Raw genomic sequence first — 21,846 nt, 5'->3', positions numbered from 1 at the left:
TCATCCTGCTATAGTTCCAGGGGTACCCAGGGCACAAATAAGCACTCACCCCAAATCTACCCTAATTGACCTTCAGGCTGGGCCACCTTAGCTCATAACAAGGTTACAGATATATAGAAACATTGGGGTGTCATCCTGCTATAGTTCCAGGGGTACCCAGGGCACAAATAAGCACTCACCCCAAATCTCCCCCTAACTGACCTTCAGACTGGGCCCCCTTAGCTCATAACAAGGTTACAGTTATATAGAAACATTGGGGTGTCACCCTGCTATTGTTCCAGGGGTACCCAGGGCACAAATAAGCACTCACCCCAAATCTCCCCCTAACTGGCCTTCAGACTGGGCCACCTTAGCTCATAACAAGGTTACAGATATATAGAAACATTGGGGTAACAGTCACCCTGCTATAGTTCCAGGGGTACCCAGGGTACAAATTAGCACTCACCCCAAATCTTCCCCTAACTGGCCTTCAGACTGGGCCCACTTAGCTCATAACAAGGTTACAGATATATAGAAATATTGGGGTAACAGTCACCCTGCTATAGTTCCAGGGGTACCCAGGGTACAAATAAGCACTCACCCCAAATCTCAGCCTAACTGGCCTTCAGGCTCTCGGAAACCGCAGGGTTTCAGTTTACTGAAGGGGGTGGAGTATAAGTGGAATAAGGAAAAGAAGCATTGTATTTTTTCAATGTGGCCAACTGACAAAGGTAGCTAGATGTACAGGGTCACAGGTAGTAAATATAAACTTTACACACAAATAAATCCAGACAAAATGTTGTTGGTTTTGGAGAGTTTAATGTCGGAAGAAGCTGGAACCGGTTGCGTTGCTTTCAGCCATCTTGGTTTCAGTCAGGTCAGCAGGCAGTTGGTGATTTAGAGAGGTGCCAGTGAGGCTACAGGTATTTGATGAGATATTCTGGGTAAATCTGATGCTTCTCAAAAATAACAAAAATCGAGGGGCAGGATATGGAATCCACGCAGCTGTCGTAGAAGCAGGAAGGAGTCAGGGGGTTCTTGGCCGGCGGACGTAGATGCGAAGGGTTTCCAGCTGTAAAATCCCCAACAAGAACACGGGCCAAGAACATAACCCGGGACTGATTGACTCTGTAGTTGGTGTATGTGTGAGAGTAGGAGGCCTCTCGGGCAAAGTAACTGCCTGGAGGGGGATAAAGAGAGCAATGCTCATTAACGAGTGTTACTGTTCTTTTAAGAGCAAAGTGATTTAAATATTACCCATGCCTCTCACCTTTCCCATACATGGTACCATGCGCCCCGCAGATACGCCAGTCAAAATTCTGTTGGCAGATGGCATCAATGAATGTATCACTGGTACCATGGAATAACTGCCGCTCCTCTACGTCTTTACCCCCATTTTGCTTCTTCATCTGCTCTCTCTGCCTGTAGGGAAAGACTCGGATGTATATAATACCGTATATTATTTATACTTTCATGTTCTTCCTATAGATCCCTATGGCATTGGGGATCTAGGGTTAAAGGAGAAGGAAAGCTACAAAAACAGTTTCTAGAAAATAGTTTAGCCACAATAGTGCAAGCTATAAAACTATATTTAATCTGCAGTGTAGTGGTGCGTAGGTGCATCTCAGGTCATTTTGCCTGGTCATGTGCTTTCAGAAAGAGCCAGCACTTTAGGATGGAGCTGCTTTCAGATAAGTTATTGTTTCTCCTTCTCAATGTAACTGAAGGAGTCGCAGTGGGACTTGGCTTAGCTGCTGATGGGCTAATGGGCTGGGGGGCTAATGGGGCTAGGAAGGGAAGTGATATCACTTCAACTTGCAGTACAGCAGTAAAGAGTGACTGAAATTTATCAGAGCACAAGTCACATAACTGGGGGCACCTGAGAAACTGCCAACATGCCAAAAATCTGTTTGCTCTTTTGAAAAGTGGATTTCAGTGCAGAATTCTGCTGGAGCAGCACTATTAACTGATTGAAAAAACAACATGTATTTTGAAAAAACAACATGTCTTTCTGTGACAGTATCCCTTTAAAACCCCAAAACATCCCCAAGTCAAAGTTTTATTCGTCACGGGCTGGAAGGTGACCCGGATTTCAGTATAAGGCCATATCTTTCTTCAAGGCAAACCTAAGCCATCTGATTGATGCCACAATCTGTGCCAAAGCACTTCCTGACCCCTGTACATATGCCACCCATTTCTCTACCCTTCTATGGGCTGGTGGGACATCTCAATCTCAAAATAAGGTCACATGTTGCTTTAACACTTAATCTTAGCAAACGCATCTCACCCTCATCTTCAGTGTTGAGTGTCCCTGACCTCAATGGATCCTCCTGATCTCCACTGAACCCCAAGAAGAAATTAGCAACCGCACCATGTAAAGAGGTCAGATCCAAGCTGTCTCCCTCGTTGGTTGCCTGGTTTAAACCCCGTGAGTAACCATTTTTTTTCTTTAGTACACATGGACACTTTATCAGGAGACTAGAACTGTCATTCAAGGAGTCATTCATCTACAAGTGGAAGTTTAGGTCTTCTAGCAATGGTTGACTCTGCAGGTGGATGTAGAACTATAATAAACTAAATTCAGCCCTGGGTATCACCACCTTTACTTCATTGAGCTTGGTCTGGTATTCACCATGTTTTTTCCCAGAATTCAGCATTCTGAGGGGGGGAGAGTTATCCTTGGACCAGGACCATCCTTTCTAACATGTCCTTGAGGAAACCTAAAACCCCAATCCATACGTTCCACCACCCGTGTCTCACCATAGGAAGACCTCCCACAGGGAAAGGTTCTGAATGCGCTCGATGCTGAGAATCGACACTGTTCGAAGGGTATTGTGGAATAAATCCTTCACTTTCGTGTATTCGGCCGACGTTGAGTCCAGTTTGACCAGCTGAAAACATTCAGAGAAGATAATGAGAGATCTGCTTTGGAATATGGAGGAGCTTGTACATTCAATTGGTTTGTGTTGTGGTCCCAATAGGTGTGCCAGTACCAGCACCAGAATAACTAATCTTACTGGGAACTAAAGAGTCTAAAGGTGGCCATACACGGCCGATAAAAGCTGCCGACAGACCGAGTCGGCAGCTTATTGGCCCGTGTATGGGGGCCCCCGATGGGCTTCCCCGATCGAGATCTGGCCGAAAGTCGGCCAGATCTCGATCGGATGGGATTAAAAATCCCGTCGGATCGCGGCCGCATCTGTTCGTTGATGCGGTCCCGCGATCCGACCGCACGTTTGGCGAACGATAGGATCCGATCGTTGGGCCACGATCGGATCAGCCCGATATTGCCCACCTCAAGGTGGGCATATCGGAGGGAGATCCGCTCGTTTGGCGACATCGCCAAACGAGCGGATCTATCCGTGTATGGCCACCTTAAGGCTAAATTCCCAATTAAACTGATGGGTTGCCTGTGTGGGCAAGGGAACAGCCAAGGGAAAAATACAAAACACAAGGTGTTGCTTGTTTTGGAGCCGTCATACCTTGAATCCCAGGTCTGGCAGCTGATCTGTGTCCCAGTGAGAGGGGATGAGTGTTGTTTCTGCCTGAGATTTAGTTTTCCTGGGGGGTGAAAGTTTGGTTAATACTGGTCAATTCTTAATACGGCTGAAAGCTGCAAGAATTCCCACCCATAATCAGTGCTTTGCCATTTTAACTCGCACTCTGCACCTTTGCTGCTGCCTTACAACTGGCTCCTCTGCCACAACTCACCCAGATTTTTTGTTCTTCACTTCCTCTTTCGAGACAAATTTTGGCCTCCGGCAAACCTTCCTTTCTGTGCTGGACCCCAAGTTCTTCTGCACCATGTCTAAAATACAGCATAACATTTTTCTTTAAATTATTTTTATTCACCTTGAATTTTTTCCCAGTGAATACTGGCATAGTTTTACAGACTATGAGCAAACTTAGGGACTGTTCCTGCTGAATTGTGCTTAGTACAGGGAATACCTATTCTGCCATAGTTTTATGGGATCTCTCTGTACAGACTATGAGCAAACTTAGGGACTGTTCCTGCTGAATTGTGCTTAGTACAGGGGAATACCTATTCTGCCATAGTTTTATGGGATCTCTCTGTACAGACTATAAACAAACTTAGGGGGCTGTTCCTGCTGAATTGTGCTTAGTACAGGGAATACCTATGCTGCCATAGTTTTATGGGATCCCTCTGTACAGACTATGAGCAAATTTAGGGACTGTTCCTGCTGAATTGTGCTTATTACAGGGGAATACCTATGCTGCCATAGTTTTATGGGATCTCTCTGTACAGACTATGAGCAAACTTAGGGACTGTTCCTGCTGAATTGTGCTTAGTACAGGGGAATACCTATGCTGCCATAGTTTTATGGGATCTCTCTGTACAGACTATGAGCAAACTTAGGGGCTGTTCCTGCTGAATTGTGCTTAGTACAGGGGAATACCTATGCTGCCATAGTTTTATGGGATCCCTCTGTACAGACTATGAGCAAATTTAGGGGACTGTTCCTGCTGAATTGTGCTTATTACAGGGGAATTCCTATGTTGTCATAGTTTTATGGGATCTCTCTGTACAGACTATGAACAAACTTAGGGGGCTGTTCCTGCTGAATTGTGCTTAGTACAAGGGAATACCTATGCTGCCATAATTTTATGGGATCTCTCTGTACAGACTATGAGCAAACTTAGGGGCTGTTCCTGCTGAATTGTGCTTAGTACAGGGGAATACCTATGCTGCCATAGTTTTATGGGATCCCTCTGTACAGACTATGAGCAAATTTAGGGGACTGTTCCTGCTGAATTGTGCTTATTACAGGGGAATTCCTATGTTGTCATAGTTTTATGGGATCTCTCTGTACAGACTATGAACAAACTTAGGGGGCTGTTCCTGCTGAATTGTGCTTAGTACAAGGGAATACCTATGCTGCCATAGTTTTATGGGATCTCTCTGTACAGACTATGAGCAAATTTAGGGGGCTGTTCCTGCTGAATTGTGCTTAGTACAGGGAATACCTATGCTGCCATAGTTTTATGGGATTTCTCTGTACAGACTATGACCAAATTTAGGGGGCTGTTCCTGCTGAATTGTGCTTAGTACATGGGAATACCTATGCTGCCACAGTTTTATGGAAACCAAACACATAGCAGGACTACTGTCCTCCAATAATCAGACCTGCAGGCTTGTGTTCTGTTCAGCCTCTATGAATGCACAACAGGGAACAACAGAGAGGCCCCCACCTTTTAGACGCAGCTCATAGGTTTGGCTCCCTGCTTTGAAGTTTATTGTTGCATTTTTATCCAACAAAAATGCTTTTTCCATGTCGCTGCTGCAGATATCAGAAACCGCCTGCGTGCTGCTGCTGCCCTGGTGAGGGCAAACGAAAAAAAATGTCATGTATGAATACAGTATATACTTTCCATTACATTACATGTGCTGTTTTAATGTTGCCCATAGAAATTACTGGCAGCTGGACAGAGAAAAAGTGGCATTGCAAGGGGTGAGGTGCCACCCATTAATGCGCGCCATGATTTAGCACCCCTGCAGTTGCACCCAGGGGCCCTTAGTATATAGATAACATCAGAGCAACGGCCTTATATCCCCATGTGTCACTACTCCCCCCTATTCTCTTCTTCCGTCCCGAACCCCCTTACCTGCTTCCCATACTCGTTCCACCTGTTATATTCATCCTTCCAGTACCAAAGCCAATCGGTGGTGAGTATATAATGGGGCGGTTTTGACGCCAAAGACGGAGTGGAGAGGCGCCTCACTTTGCAGGATTTGTAGATCATGGCATCAAAATTCAGGTCCACTGCCCAGGGCTTGAATAGATGATATCTAAGCAAACAGTCAGACCTACAGTCACAGGGATATATATATATATATATATATATATATATATATATATATATATATATATATATATATATACCCCTGTGACTTTATAATATATGTATTATATATAATAAAGCCATTTAACAAGCTCAGTTTAAGAGCTTTAAGTGCCATGTGGTAGCTCCCGCAGCTTTTGCATTATTGCTAGTATCCTGATTGGCTATGAGATTGTTGTAGCCTCACCCACATAGCAATACCATTAGTGCATATAGTCTGAACCACAGAAGTGACTCTCCAACTGTAATGCTTGGACGCTGATACCCAAATGGACCCGCCATTGATAAAATCCTCTGAATTTGGCCAGCGGTGTAACTAGTTTTTTTTAATTTTAGGGCCAGGGGCGTAACTAGAATGCGCTGGGCTCCCGAGCAAAAAAATCTTCATAGGGGCCCAGCTAGGGTTGCCACCTGATCAGTTTTGACCGGGACAGCCCGTTTTTTGAAGGGCTGCCCGGGTTAAAACTGCAGAAGACCGGGCAGGATTGCCTATAATTGACGCACCAATCGTAGGTTTCCACCTTTTAATATAATTTCCACCGGCCGGTGGTGGGGGCTGGAACAAAAGGGTGGTCCGTGAATGGGGTGGGTCGTGATGTAAAAAAGGGCGGGCTGTGATTTAAAAAGGGGCGGAGCCACATCACGCGGTGGCCAGAGGGTGGCAAAAAGGTAGATTTTGAGTGGATTGGGGCCAAGGGCTTTTTTTGGGGTATTACAAAATTACTGGCAGCTACATTGCTGGTAAAATTGTAATACCTGCCCCGGCCAGGCCGGTAAAATACAGGCCGGGTGGCAACCCTAGCTGAACGGCTGATCGCCGCGTCATACCCCCTGCTCCTGATGGAGCGTCACTGCCCCTCCACCGCCACATCACGCCCCAGCCTGGATTCCACGGGGGAAAAAAGATGGCAACCCTAGGCTCAGCGCACTCCGATCCCCATCCTCCCGCCCACTTCCTGCCCTGACTCCACCCATTCTCCCTGGATCCCACCCACTCTCTGCCAAGACTCCACCCACCCTCTGCCCCATGTCTCTGCTTCTTTGCCGCAGGTAAGATAGCGGATGGGGATGGGGGGGTTTCTTATTAACTATAGAGGAAGCAGACCCAGCAGTCCGGGCCACTGTTTTCCCTGGGCCCCCCTGCAACAGCGGGGTCTGCTCCTTGTATAGCTTTGCCACTGTTTAAAGTCCCCAACATATCCATTGGTTGTCCTGTTTTACCAATATATGTTGAAATTGCTCTTTATTTGGGCCTCATGGGGCCCCCTATACCTCCTGGGCCCCCTGCAGCCTCAGGGTCTGCTTCCTCTGTAGTTACACCCCTGAACTTGGCGCACCCCCTGTTTACTTACACACTGCTGATATTGCAGTAGGCCTCTTCGATAGACTCCATGTCGTCCATATCTTCCCAACCTCCTGCCCTTTGTACCTGCCATCTGTACGGTAAGTGATAGTGATCCTTCATGCACTTGTCTAGGAGAATAAAATCAGAATATGGTCAGTTATTTCCTTGCCCTCTCCTTGTTTCCATGGTGTATTCACTAGAAGAGAGTTTTGTGCTTCCAGGTCTCTAGACAATGAGTTAAAGACTTGAAGCTTTATGTATCCCTAATATTGGCTGCATGACATATTGGGGTACAGGTTACCCCTGGATCAATTAGGGAAAGCCTTTTTATGACCTGGGCAGCTGACCAGAGTTTAACATTTGTTTTCCTCACCTTTAAAAATGCAGTTTTTCCTTATGTAGTAGAGACAGATCTCCTCCGATTGGTCGAGGGTGTTAGGAGACTGGTCAGTGGAGCCGGCAAATGGGACCTCTGTGAAATAGGAAAGGGTTTAGCTCTTAAATGGGTTGTTCACCTTTGAGTTAACTTTCAGTATGATGTTGAGAGTGATATTCCGAGACTATTTGCAATTGATTTTCATTTTATATTATTTGTGGTTTTTGAGTTATTTGGCTTTTTATTCAGCAGCTCTCCAGTTTGCAATTTCAGCCATCTGGTTGCTAGGGTCCAAATTCCCCTAGCAACCATGCATTGATTTGAATTAGAGACAGCAATATGAATAGGAGAGGCCAGAACAGAAAGATGAGTAATAAAAAAGTAGCAGTAGCCGTACAGAGCATTTGTTTTTGGATGGGGTCAGTGACCCCCCTTTGAAAGCTTTGAAAGAAGAAGGCAAATAATTCAAAAACTATAAAAAAATAAAAAATGAAGACCAGTTGAAACATTTCTTAGAATTGGCAATTCTATAGCATACTGACTTGAAGGTAAAGCACCCCTTTAAAGGAAAAATAAACCTGCTTTTTGACTTATTTGGCTTTTTATTCAGCAGCTCTCCAGTTGGCAATTTCAGCAATCTGGTTGCTAGGGTCCAAATTCCCCTCCGTACCATGCATTGATTAGAGACTAGAATATGAATAGGAGAGGGGCTGAATAGAAAGAGGAGTAATACAAAAGTAGAAATAACAATAAATGTGTAGCCTTTCCGAGCATTTGTTCTATAGAATGGGTCAGTGACCCCCCATTTTGAAAGCTGGCATTGGGGAAAAATCCAAAGACCAGAGATCACTTGAGGTGAAAGGTTAATCCAAGTTTATTATTTATATAATAAACATACACGAGCTACGTGGATCCTGTACTTGAGAGAGACAGAATACAGAACAAAGAATTGACCAGTAGTGATGGGCGAATAAATTCGCCTGGCACGAATTTGCGGCAATTTTCCGCGTATCACCGCCGGCAAATAAATTTGTGAATCTCCCACGAAAATTCGCCGGCGTCAATTTCTGATTTTCATGATTTTTGTGAAAGTGTCCGATTTTCAATATTTTTTTGTGAAAACCTTCAAATTTCACGAATTTTTTGGTGAAGCAATTTGAATTTCACCGTTTTTTTGTGAAAACAATCGAATTTCCCAAATTTTTTTGTGAACGTTCCAATTTCACGATCTTTCGCAAATTTTTAGCCGTTTCACGAATTTTGCGGGAAATTCCATCACTATAGACCAGACATTACAGTATATACTCTCTGGTACGAAACTTCATGAGAAAGCTATGTAAAGGGAGTGAAAAGGGAGGATAGGGGTGATATGAGGGATACGTTTCTGAGTCCACTTATCTCGTATGAGAAAATAAAGGAGTAACTGTGACTGTGCTGAAGGAGGCACAAGGATATAAAAACAGAATACTGATAAGAACCGACTCAGCAGATGTTACACATAACCTTGGAACGGTTTCTAGAAGGGCCCCATGGGCCAAGAATAACTTTTCCTCCACGAAAAAAACTATAAAAAAAGAAAAAATGAAGGCCAATTGAAAAGTTGCTTAGAATGAGCCATTCTACAACGTACTAAAATTGATGGTGAACCACCGCTTTAATATTCCATGTTCTGAGCTACTGAGCCCACTGTACATGATATGAGGATCACATTGATGGGGTCTTGGCAAGGAGCACATCAAAAAAACAGTTTACTATTTGTGGTATTTGAGTTATTTGGCTTTTCATTCAGCAGCTCTCCAGTTTGCAATTTCAGCCCTCTGGTTGCCATGGCCCAAATTGCCCTAGCAACCATGCATTGGTTTGAATAAGAGACTGGAATTTGCATAAAAGAGGGCCTGGATAGAAAGATGAGTGAAAAAAAGTAGCAATAACTATCATTTTGTGGTCTTACAGAGCATTTGTGTTTTAGATGGGGTCAGTGACCCCCCCCCCCCAATTTGAAAGCTGGAAAGAGTCAGAAAAAGAAGGGAAATTATTTTTTTTTTTAAAAAAATGATAAAAAATGAAAGCCAATTGAAAAGTTGCTTAGAATTAGACATTCTACAACATCCTAAAAGTTAACCTGAATCGCCCCTTTAAAGTGCAATTAGGGGCATGCAGAGGCTGCTGCGCCGGCTAGTTGCGCGCTTCTGCACATGCACGAAAAGACGCTTCAGCGCATAGACGCGCGAGCGCATAGACGCTTCTGCGCATGCGCAAATCGACGCATGCATTCGCATACTCACGGTCGGCAGTGAAGGGACCGGACTAGGGGTAGGAGTAAGTACGTGCCTGGCGCCCCTCCACCTTTGCGCCTTAGGCACGTGCCTACTCTGCCTACCCCTAGTTCCGGCCCTGGGGGCATGAGCTTTTTATTACAACTAATCTATTTTGCAGTGTCGGGCTGGGTCCCCTGGGGCCCAATAGGAAACATCCAGGAGCCAGTCTAAGCTCCATTAGATAGTGTCAGTTCAAGTTGAAAGGGAGAAACCCCAATGACCCCACTTGATTTAATACTTTCCTTACACTTTCCTTACACTTACCTTTCTTAGCCACAGGCAACGACCTTTTCTTAGCCACAGGCATTGGCCTTTTTTTGGGGACAGACAGCTGGATGTCCCTGAGCACGCTGGCATTCCTGTAAATTTGCTCGAGGCTGGTGAGCCATCTGTCGCCCATTCCCCATTTCTTGAGTTTGCTCAACGTGTCTAGGCCCTGAAGGTGATGGGATCTCTTGCAGCGGAACTGATATCGGCATTCCCCCTTCAGGTAATACTGGCAAATATGGAGCTTCTGGCAATCCGTCTGGAAATTGCAGGCTCCGTAGAGCCCGTTACCGCAATTATAATGCTTGCAGATCTGGCAAGGAATAGGGGGAAGATTAAATCAGGTTAAATCAGTATTAGGGTGCTGGTTTATTTGCTGCCACAATGTTGTATCTCACCTCAGGCAGAAAACTTGGATCATTCTGGAGCAGAAGGTGCCGCAGTTCCTCTATATCCAGCGCCTCGAGGTGGTACCCCTGTAGCACCCTCAGATTCTGACCACTTGTAATTTCATGACTAAAGTTGCAAGGGGTTCTGGGTAAAAACACCAAAGCGTTTGTTAAAATGCATAATAAGGGAACAGATCCCTAAGGGCTCTTACACAGAGGCGGTTTTTCCTGCGCTCCCCTGCGTTGCGCTTTCTTGCGTTCAGCCGCAGGGGAGCGCAGGAATAGACGCACTCAATTATTGTGAAGGGGGCTGTACTCACACAGGCGCATGTAATCGGCGATGGGATGCAGCATGTTGCATTTCCCCTGGGTTCGGTGCATACATGCGTCTGTGTGAGTACAGCCCCCTTCACAATAATTGAGTGCGTCTACTCCTGCGCTCCCCTGTCGATGAACGGAAGAAAATGCAATGCAGGAGAGCGCACGTAAAACCGCCCATATGTAAGAACCTTAAAGGGATATATTGTGGTTTTTTTATTGCCATGGGTCAGTGACCCTGGCATTGCCAGTTGAGCCTGGAAGGAGGCAGCAGGCCCGGACTGGCAATTTATGGTTTAGGGGCCGCTGTAAGATGCCATAGACATTCACTATTTATTGGGTCTATGGGGGGCTGTTTGGGCCTCTGTGTACCAGAAATACCAGGGCCTATTTTGAATCTGAGTCCAGACCTGGGAGGCAGAGTAGGAAAACGAATAATTAAGATTAAAAAAAAACACACCAAACAACAGTCCCTTCTATAAAATACTGGCAATAAATGTCGGCAAACTTCGTTTTTAACCTCAGATGAGTCAGCTGAAGCTCTGGAATTTCCCAGCAGTGACAATGCCCCACCCAGAGCAGAGAGGATTCAGGACAGTGCAATTAACTGGCCATAAACATATTCAGTAATGAGATTCAATCCTGTGTATTCGATTCCTACTGACACTTTCTAGTGTGAATCCTCATGGGCTGGGGGCCTACACTTTTTATGAAATACACAACCGCACGAAGAAAGAGGAAGACGGAAGAAGATCGCTCCATGGTGCTCACTAGAATAACCCCGGGCCGGTGCAGTTTTCTGCTGATAGGAGCACCGACCCCAGGTTTCAGGTAAGTCAGTACAATTACTTGGGGGTGCCTAACATTTGGCACCCCCAAGTGCCACGAAGACTTTTCTTCCTCACTTAGCGTTTACGCTAATCCAGAGGGGAGATGTGTGGCCATTAGGTTCCTTCTCCCCCTGAATGCGGCCCGAGTGGGTGCAATGACTTTGGACCACTTCTGAGGTCATTGGTGCCCTCTCTCTCTCTCCCTAAAGCTTTGTCTGTAGGGGACTGGGAAAAGGGATCCCCCTGGCTTTGCAGCGAAGGGGATCTGAAGTCCTTTGCCCCTAGCCAGTGCCTTTTGTGCTGAGATAAAGGGTTCCACTTTAGCCTTTGGGGGACGGTGGTTCAGAAGAAACTCCCTTTTTTTTTGCGCCTTTTGGCCGGAACTCTTGAGTTCTTTTTGGAAGCGTCGACAGAACCCAGGGTTAAAGGGACTCGCCGTGAGTCTGAAGACCCTTGCCCTCTACCTGTGCCTATTGTGGTGAGAGGAATGGGGATTATGGGGCTCACCCTAGCTTTGGTGAAAGTGAGCCCATGGACTTGAGACGCCTTTTGGCCTAGAGCTCTCAGGAGTTTGGAGCTCATGCCTTCGAGTAGGACTCATGGATGTACCCCCGCTATGCACTTTTCTTGCTGTGCACTTAAAGGGTGGATAAAAGCACAACCTCGGGCTTTCATAATAAAAGAAACTTGTATCGAGAGATGGAACTAAAGGCACTGCAATTTGCGTCATTGTCTTTTGTTTATGCTTGTCTTGTGAGTGTGTGTAATATGAATGTATGTTAGTGCACTAGAGTGGGGCCTGATAAAACATGAGACGTGTGGATTCCTTCTAGATGTGTGTGTGTGTGTGTGTATATATATATATAAAATACACAAAAGCCATGAATATCTTGTAAATTATGTCCTTATAAACGGTGACTAGTGATGTCATCAGTTATAAACGGTGAGTAATGATGTCATTTTTGTCACATGACTCACTAAAACTTTTGTATTATAATAAATAAAGTACCCCCTGTTGGAAAATATGAGGATATTAGACGTAACCTTGGAGTTCCGTGACCTGTTTCGGCCTTGTGCTTCTATATGGTCATGGAACTCATCGGTGACTTATAATATCCTTATATTTTACAATAGGGGTACTTTATTCACTATATACTGTATATTCTTCTAGATGCATAGATGATAGATAGATGATAGAAAGATAGAGAGAGAGATGATAGATAATGGATAAATAGATAGAGAATGACATTGTCACGACCCGACTGGCACCCAATACCAGAACAAGTGCCAAGCACCCTGGTCTCGGCTCGGCTTCACCAGTAGTGTGACCACCGTTGGGCTTCGGGAGGAGCCCTCAGCTTACTTGGGTGCCACCTGGACTTAACGAGGGGTGCAAGGGGAGATGTTCTGGCTGGCAAAGGGGCACGGCTAGTAGCAGAGTCTTTTGGGCCGAAGGTCACGGTACAAAGGATTAGGCAGAAGGATGGTCAGACAGGCTGGGTCGAGGCAGGCGGATATCAGAATCGTCAGGCAGGCAACCGTTAAACCGGGTTGTCAATCAAGGGGTTAAGCTGGAAGAGTTGTCGTAGGCAGGGAAGGGTCAGGATACAGAATGCAGAATAGTCGGGGAACAGGCTGGAGTCAAAACCGGATAATCAAGACAAACAGGTACAGGAACAGATGCACAAGGCTCAGGAACCACTAGAAACCAAGTTCTATCACGGGCACTGGCTGGGGGTCAGAATGGGCCTTAAATACACTCAAAGTTCGCGCCAAAACGTGCACCAATGCGCGCTGGCGTAATTACGCCAGCACGCCTGTACCTTTAAGAGGCGCGTGCCCTAATCATCAAAATGGCGCCTAGGAAACACGCGACGGGCGTCCCCGCCGGTGGAGCGGCGTGTGACAACCCTTGCCGCGCAGGTCATTTTATTACATTACCCCCCTCCGGGGGGGGCCACTGGACCCCCAGGCCTCCCAGGAAACTTTTGGTGGAATTGCTTCCTGAGACGGTCAGCCCTGATGTCATCAACTGAGACCCAGGAGTTCTCTTCAGGACCAAAGCCCTTCCATCTGGTAAGATATTGTAACTTACCCCGCACAAGCCGGGAATCAAGAAACTCCTGGATCTCAAATTCAGGCTGACCTTCAACTAGCACAGGGGGAGGAACAGAAACAAAACGAACATGGATAGCAGGTTTTAACAAAGAAACATGAAATGAGTCTGAAATCTTGAAATTAGCAGGTAACTTAAGACGAACACAAGAAGGGTTGATCATTTCAGAAATGGGGTATGGCACCTTTGCAGGTATCCGAGTTGGCACGCAACAAGTGAAACTAGTAGCATATGGAGATGACATCCTCCTTTTTCTAAACAAACCTCGAACAGAACTCCCCGCAATCCTACACAAAATAGAGACTTTCGGAACCATAGCGGGATTTAAAATCAATCTAGGGAAATCTGAAGCCCTACGTCTGCAACACACCTCCCCATCAGATTGGGCGAACCCATTTCCCTTTCAGAAAGCTACAACGCATATAAAATTTCTCGGAATCCGATTGACACAACATCACACAGATATGTATAAATCCAACATTAGATTTACCATAGATCAAATTGAACAAGACACCCGCAAATGGATAAATACAAATCTTACATTCTCTGGTAGAATTCACTTTATTAAAATGGTGATTTTCCCCAAATTACTTTACAAATTACAAATGTTACCATATCGCATATCCTCCACAGACAACAAGCGACTGCAACGCATTTTCAGAACCTTTATCTGGAACAACAAACGTCCAAGAATAAGAGTCGCAACCCTCCACCTACAAAAGCAGGATGGTGGACTCAATCTTCCAAACGTAATGGAATATAACGACGCAGCTCTTCTTAGATACGCGGGAGATTGGCTCCACCATAGAAACATATATACCACGGCCCTTTTCGACGAAACTTTAACAGAGGGGAATTCACTTAACTCGCTTTTGCATACGCCACTTCAGGAAATCCCCAAAGATACACAGGCTAATCCTTTATTTATTCACACATACAGAACCTGGCACTCCATCCGCAAAAAAGCTAACCTTTCCCCCTTTAATTCGATAAATCTTACTTGGCTAAATAACAAAGCGTTCCCCCCAGGCCTAAACAGTATTCCTTTTAAATCATGGCAGACGAAAGGTCTAAAAAACATGAAGGATGTGATTACGATTACCAACACAATTCAACCAGTTGCGACCCTGGTCCAAACATACCCATTTTTACAACCTCATCTATTCTCATTATTACAACTTACACACTTCATCGCGACTCAATTAGCTAAATTAACAGATGTAGACAAGACCAACCCAATTGACTTGATATGGCCAAAACATGACACAATTAGATCAACTGCACATATTTACAATCTAATCAGGACAACCATCGAAGTAGACATCACCACCATAAGCTTTACGAGATGGAAAACAGTTCTCCCACATTCAGATAATGTAGATATCCTCCGTTATCACGCCCGACTGATGAAACTACTACCGGCTAGCACATACCAAGAAATGTCCCTACAAATATTGCATCATACCTATTTGACTCCTTTGAAGAGATTCCATATTGGCACGGCGGTCTCAGATAGTTGTTTGAAATGCGGGGATTCGAGAGCCGATATAATACACTGCCTCTGGTCATGCCCACTCATGCAACAGTTCTGGAGGGAAGTCGCCAGTTACTGGGAAAACCTGTCGGGGAAAACTCTAAACATTCACGCTACTTGGGCCATCTTTTGCAAACTGGAGCCTACCTCATATATCTCCAAACCAGAACGGGCTCTGGCTGAAAGGCTGGCAGCAGCGGCCAGGAAAGCCGTTTTACATACCTGGTTGTCCCACCTTCCTCCACCAATGTCCTTGGTACTTCAGAAACTGCAATACATATTTCACTTAGATTGGATAGAAACCTTAACGAATAAGGAAAGCCATACGGACACATTTTTCGATACCTGGCTGACGCATATTAACGCACTCCCACCGCATACTAAACTACTGACCATTCAAACTTTTCAATATACTACATGGTATGAAAGGGAGCTGCTGCTGGGGACCGATCTTGTCTGTGAGGCGGAACAACAGCTGATGAATAGAGGTGATCTACAACACTCAAATTCAACGGGACCCCCCAGGAGCCATTCCCTTAATCGAATATTGACAGGCACTCTGTGAGTACGAACCTTTTCATACTTCTCCCTACTGTTAGTAGTTAATGACATGCTGGGTCGTTCTTCACCTCATATAGATAGCAGTATATTTCCCTGGTCCATTCTTTCCTGGTCACTTGACAACGGCACGGAATGCTGATTATAGCTCTTGCCTTCTACTCCTTTGTTCTACCCTTGACAAAAACATTGTTATCTTATTTACTTTTTTGGTCATGATTTTGTTTTAATTTCTTTTACTTGTATTTTGGAAAAACTAATAAAAACATTTGAGAAAAAAAAAAAAGAAATGGGGTATGGACCAATGAATCTAGGCCCCAGTTTGAGAGAGGGAACCTTCAGTTTAATATTCCTGGTAGAGAGCCACACTGAGTCTCCCACTTTATATTGGGGTGCTTCTCCACGGGTTCTGTCAGCAGTTTTTTTCTGAGCTGAGGAAGCTGCAGACAGAGAGTCGTGAACCTGCGACCAAACCTTAGAAAAACGGTCAATACAAGAATTAGCCGAGGGAACAGGGGAACCTGAACCAGAAAATGAAATGCTTTGGGGTGCAACCCATTAACCACAAAAAAAGGGGACTCCCCTGAGGAGGAATGGGTCGCATTATTGTACGCAAATTCTGCCCAGGGTAAAAGTTCTAATACTGATCAGGTTATAAGCCCCCCCCCTAAGATCTAGCTTGGAAAAGATTTTAGCATTTTTCGACCTGATCAAAGAGTTCAGAAATTAAAGGGAGAGGATAGCGTTTTTTTATGGTGATCTTATTAAAGGAAAACTATACCCCCCAAACAATATAGGTCTCTATAAAAAGATATTGCATAAAACAGCTCATATGTAAAACCCTGATTCATGTAAATAAACCATTTTCATAATAATATACTTTTCTATTAGTATGTGCCATTTGGTAATCTTAAATAGAAAATTGCCATTTTAAAAAATAAGGGCCGCCCCCTGGAATCGTAGGATTCACTGTACTCACAAACAAACCAACAAACCATACATGTTAGGTCACATGAGCCAATTAACAGACAGAGTTGTGTCTTTTGCTTCAACACTTCTTCCTGTTACAGTTAAAGTTGAAGTATTTCTGGTCAGGTGATCTCTGAGGCAGCACACAGACCATCACAAAATGGTGGCTCAAGGCAAGAGATGTAAAAGGGCAAGATTTACTTAAATATATATTCCAGTTTGGTAAGATTCTTTATTATGCCACTTAATATGGTATGAACTATCTGTTGCTTAAGTGTTCATTTTGGGGGTATAGTTTTCCTTTAAGCCCCCATAATCGATACAGGGACGAAGACCGCCATCTTTTTTCCCTACGAAAAAAAACCCTGCCCCTGCAGGGGAACTAGAAGGTCTGATAAAACCCCTCTCAAGATTTTCCTTGAAATACTCTTTCATGGCCTGGGCTTCAGGCAAGGAAAGAGGGTAGGTTCTACCACGAGGAGGAGTTGACCCGGGGATTAGATCAATTGGGCAGTCATACGGCCGATGTGGAGGAAGAGTCTCTGCTGCCTTTTTTGAAAATACATCAGCATATTCTGTATATGCAGCAGGTAACCCCCTCGAGAGATGTAGTTGCCACTACTGAGGGGAAGCAAAAACCACCACACTCAGAACCCCATTGAACCACCTCCCTGGTGACCCAGTCAATCAGAGGGTTATGCCTCTGAAGCCATGGTAACCCCAAAATGAGAGGAGAAGTAGCACCCTCTAGTCTATGAGGTATAGGGCTATCTCCTCACTGTGCGGATTATTTACACACATAGAAAGAGAAACGGTTTGTTTGGAAACCACACCTGACCCTAAGGGGCCTTTTATCCACTGCCCATATTCTCATGGGGTTAGTTAGGGAAACCAAAGGAATCTTGTATTTGGCTGCAAAAGCAGTATCCAGAAAATTACCCTCCACCCCAGAATCCACAAATGCAGACACCTTGACAGAGCCTGTAGGCCAGGTTAGTTTAACCGGTAACAAAACCTTAGAGGAAGATTGGGGAGAGGAAACGTCTGCACCCAAATGGTGCTCCCCTTCTCCATTTAGGTTAGGGAGCCTCCCTTTCCTCCTAGGACATAGGTTCAAAAAATGACCTTTTTCCCCACAATAAATACATAAACCTTGGGAACGCCTGCGTGCCTTTTCCTCAGGAGATAGATGAGATATGCCTAACTGCATAGGTTCCTCCTAAGGCAGAGGCACAGGGGGGTTTGAAAACTTAACATTGGTCACCATATTAGACTTAAAATTAGAAATCCCAGAATAAGTAGAAACACCCCTCTCAGCCCTTCTCTCCCTTTGTCTCCTATCTACCTGGATGGTCAGAGACATAAGGTCATCCAGGTTGGAAGATAGGGGGTAATTAACAAGACTGTCCTTGACAGGATCAGCTAACCCCAAACGGAACTGACTCCGTAGAGCCATGTTGTTCCACCCAGTTTCTACTGCCCACCGGCGGAACTCCGCATCCCTTCTCCCCTGTCGCAACTTACGAATTGCGGAATCGGCAGAAGATGCGGGTCATCGTAAAGAATTGCCATGCTGTTAAAAAATGACTCAAGGGAATAGCGTGCAGGGTCAGAAATAGGCAGCCTTAGGGCCCAAATTTGGGGGTTGCCCAAAACAGGGTCATAACAAACCTTACTTTCTCCTCACCAGATGAAAATGAGTGAGGGAAGAAACCAAGGTACAGTTTGCAGGCCTCCTTAAACACAAAAAATTTGGTGCGATCCCCACTAAACTTTTCGGGGAACACAATTTTGGGTTCATGGGGCCTAATAGTATTACCCCACATAGCAGAAGAACCCACAGGAGGAACAGGCAGCTGCTGCGGAACTTGCGGATTTTCCAGCTGACGGCTCATGGTCCTCCAAGTGCTGTAGCAAGGTGGTACGAAGCGCTTCGGTGGTAATTGGAGGAGCTGGAAGAGTTGCCGTAGGCAGGCAAGGGTCAGGATACAGAATGCAGAGTAGTCAGGGAACAGGCTGGAGTCAAATCCGGATAATCAAGACAAACAGGTACAGGAACAGATGCACAAGGCTCAGGAACCACTAGAAACCAAGTTCTATCACGGCACTGGCTGGGGGTCAGAATGGGCCTTAAGGGGGTTTCTGGTTGTAGCTGCGGTGAAGAGGCAACACCAGTGGGCCCCAGACCCCCAGTCTAAGACTGTATGGGGCTGCTATCAGAAATGATGGGGGACTGTACTTCTTAGTAAGCAAGGCCCTCCCCTCCCAGGGGCCCAAGTTACAAGTTTACCCTCTTTTTAAATCAGAATTTCAGCACTTCTAGTGCAGAGAGAGGTATTGTATTATCTGCACTAGAGATGCAGGGGGCCCCTCAAATGCTCTTGACCGTCTGCATGGTGGGGCTTATCAACTAAAAAAACGTGCTTCCCTTCCTGGCCACATTCCTGAGCCACCCTAGACAGAACATGCCCAGAGCATGCACAAAAAAAAAAAATGCCCACTACCTTGACAGCACTATTGGGGGGCTTCAAATGGGACCTTTGTGTCCTGCTGGGTTCCTCTCTGTCGCAGGGCCACTGACTGGTCCCCCCAAACCCCTCTTATATAGTTCCATAACAGTGTGTGGCAACAGGTCTGGACTGAGCTTTAAAGTAGCCCCTGGCATTTCAAGTACACATAGGCCCAAACATCCCCCCAAAAACACATCTTAAAAGGCTGCTGTTGCCCTATGGCTACCCTACTAGCTCTGTGCCCTCCTGGCTCCTCATTTCTGAATGTTTTTGATCATGGGATTGGCCATGGAACTATGAACCTTTTTCTGCGTCATCAATGTGTTTCCAATACTGACCTTGCGTTGCCAACAAGGTGTGGGCTGGTTGCCAGGCACTTAGGTCTCAGAGTATCAATGCCACAGAATTCACAATCTACAGGACTAATCTTCCTCTTCTGCCTCTTTTAAATTGGGGTTTCCGATCACGACAGCCAAAAAATTATCCTTATCGTTCTAATTGGGCCCTCCACTATTCATCCTCCAGTCGAGCGGTCACATCACTGCCTGGTTGCTAGAGAATACTGAACCCTAGCAACCAGACAGCTGCTGAAATTCCAAAGCACTTACCTGGTGCAGCTGTCCAACACGTGGTACCGGCACAGGTGCAGTTTCCCACAGTCCCCCTCACATTCCTGCATTTTATCGGTGCAGACGCGCAGGGCACTTCGGGTCACCAACATTTTCTCTCCCCCCTCCATCCTCATCATCACACTGTTCCCTTCTTCCTCAGCCACAAAACTCTCTGCCTGCTCCACACTCAGACCTAAGCTGCTGCAGAGCTTCTCCATCCCTAGGTTGCCCCCGGCGGAGCAGATTCGTTTTTGGACCTGAGCGGCCATCTCCTTGTTCCCATTTGCCTTTCTGCTGGTATGGCCGTCTGAGGAATGATGGTGCTTTCGCCTCTTGCAGTTGGTCCTATGTTTATCTTTGTTGCTATCATTCCTCTTTCTCTTTTTATGGTCCCTTTTTCTCTCTTGCTTTCCCTCCTCTGAGGGCTTCTCTCTTTTCTTTTCTCTCTCCTGTGTCTCCTCCTCTGAGCACTTCTCTCTTTTCTTTTCTTTCTCCTGCGTCTCCTCCTCTCTTTTCCTTTTTCTCTCTTGCCTTTCATCCTCCGAGCCCTTCACTCTTTTCCTTTCAATCTGTTTCCTCTCCTCTTTTGAGAACTTCTCTCTTTTCCTTTCTCTCTCTTGCTTGTCATCCTCTGAGCCCTTCTCTTTTTTCCTATCAATCTCTTGCCTCTCCTCCTCTAAACACTTCTCTCTTTTTATTTCTCTCTTTGTCTCTTCCCTTGTCTCCTCTCCCTTTTCTCTCTGTCTCTCCTCACTGCACCCTGTTATGGTCTCTGTGCTTTTCTCCTCATTTTCCTCAATCTCCCCTTCCTCCAGTTCCCAGCTATCAATGCAGATCATGTCCAAAATTCCCTCTCGGTCGGACATTCTGCCTCCAGCCTCCCTCTATCGGCAGCATAAACACAAGAATGAACTTTCTGCTCTTCTCCACTTCACTGCAACAAGGAAACGAAACCAAATGCTTTACTCTGAAGCTGATACCAAACAATGTGATCCCTGAGGCTGGCATAGAGACATCCCTAAAGGGGAAATAAATCCTCAAATAGTATTAAATCTGCTCAAGATTCTTTCCTCTACATTTTTACACATTAAATACATTTTGAGTCATTTTGGTGTTTTTTTTTTTTTTAAATAATATTTTGTAGCCAACACCATGTTGCAAGCACTGTATGAGTAAAATATCTTAGTAGTGCCAGTGCCCTAAAGGGGATACAAGTCATCAAAAGTGGATACTGCAACCTTAATTACAAATGCAAGAAAAGTATCCAATAAGAAGCACCCCTACCAGCTCTACATCAGTTATCTTATCAAACTTCAAATATTTAGGGTGACCAACCTGAAACAGCTGGTTGCTAGGGTCCAATATCTCCTGGCAACCAGGCAGTGGTGTAAATGAGAGACTGGAAGATGAATAGGAGATGGGCTGAATAGAAGAGAAGGAAATTTATAATAAAATATAGGGAGGTTTTTACAATAAACATCAACATTTTAACTATATTTAGCATTATTGATTAAGTACAGTGTCACGCGGCTTTCTGGGGATTAAGTCCTGTTGGGTTTTTTGGTTTTGTAATATAATAAAAATAAAGTTGCCGTATAACAGAGCAGTCGTTTTTTTTGGCTGCAGTGGCCCCATTTGAAAGCTGGAAAGAAAAAAAACAAAAGAAAAAAACAAAGACCAATTGAAAAGTTGCAAAGAAAAGGACATTCCATATGTCTCTGATCATACGAAATAGTCAAACCTAAAAAATGCAGAAAAGAGTCTGATTGGATGATCAATAAGGCCAATTAACTTGAATGGCTAGTTTTATGGCGTAGTGATTCTGCCGCAATGGTTGGCAGATTACAGCTCCCTCCTAAAAATA

At 45.1% G+C, this 21,846-nt stretch overlaps 1 protein-coding gene across 2 annotated transcripts; it reads right to left on the bottom strand.

Moving 5' to 3' along the window:
- Positions 1-781: 781 nt before the first annotated feature.
- LOC108704373 (protein mono-ADP-ribosyltransferase PARP12) lies at positions 782-20,970 on the bottom strand. 2 transcript variants are annotated; one of them, XM_018240879.2, is made up of 12 exons: positions 19,980-20,970; positions 10,546-10,681; positions 10,145-10,460; positions 7,560-7,658; positions 7,194-7,314; positions 5,605-5,806; positions 5,191-5,317; positions 3,691-3,787; positions 3,462-3,540; positions 2,740-2,870; positions 1,250-1,401; positions 782-1,159 (listed from the first exon to the last, which is right to left on the bottom strand). In XM_018240879.2, exons 1-12 carry the CDS (start codon positions 20,846-20,848, stop codon positions 897-899), a joined length of 2,592 nt encoding a protein of 863 aa, XP_018096368.1. In that variant the 5' UTR covers positions 20,849-20,970; the 3' UTR covers positions 782-896. The 2 variants fall into 2 exon arrangements, with proteins under 2 accessions (XP_018096368.1, XP_018096369.1); XM_018240880.2 differs by having other exon boundaries at positions 5,605-5,788; positions 19,980-20,969.
- Positions 20,971-21,846: the final 876 nt, after the last annotated feature.

The sequence above is a fragment of the Xenopus laevis genome, chromosome 3L, assembly GCF_017654675.1.
Source record: "Xenopus laevis strain J_2021 chromosome 3L, Xenopus_laevis_v10.1, whole genome shotgun sequence".
NCBI lineage: Eukaryota > Metazoa > Chordata > Amphibia > Anura > Pipidae > Xenopus > Xenopus laevis.
Note: the sequence above shows the minus strand (reverse complement) of the source record. Positions and strands in the feature narration are given on the sequence as shown.

Bases quoted from the DNA above. Each gene is read 5' to 3' on its own strand.
- LOC108704373 (XM_018240879.2), bottom strand. From the start codon at position 20,848: ATGTCCGACCGAGAGGGAATTTTGGACATGATCTGCATTGATAGCTGG. The intron at 10,682-19,979 runs GTAAGTGCTTTG...GTTTTTACCCAG, and splicing joins GTGTTGGACAGCTGCACCAG to AACCCCTTGCAACTTTAGTC. The intron at 7,315-7,559 runs GTGAGGAAAACA...TTATTCTCCTAG, and splicing joins GAAAAACTGCATTTTTAAAG to ACAAGTGCATGAAGGATCAC.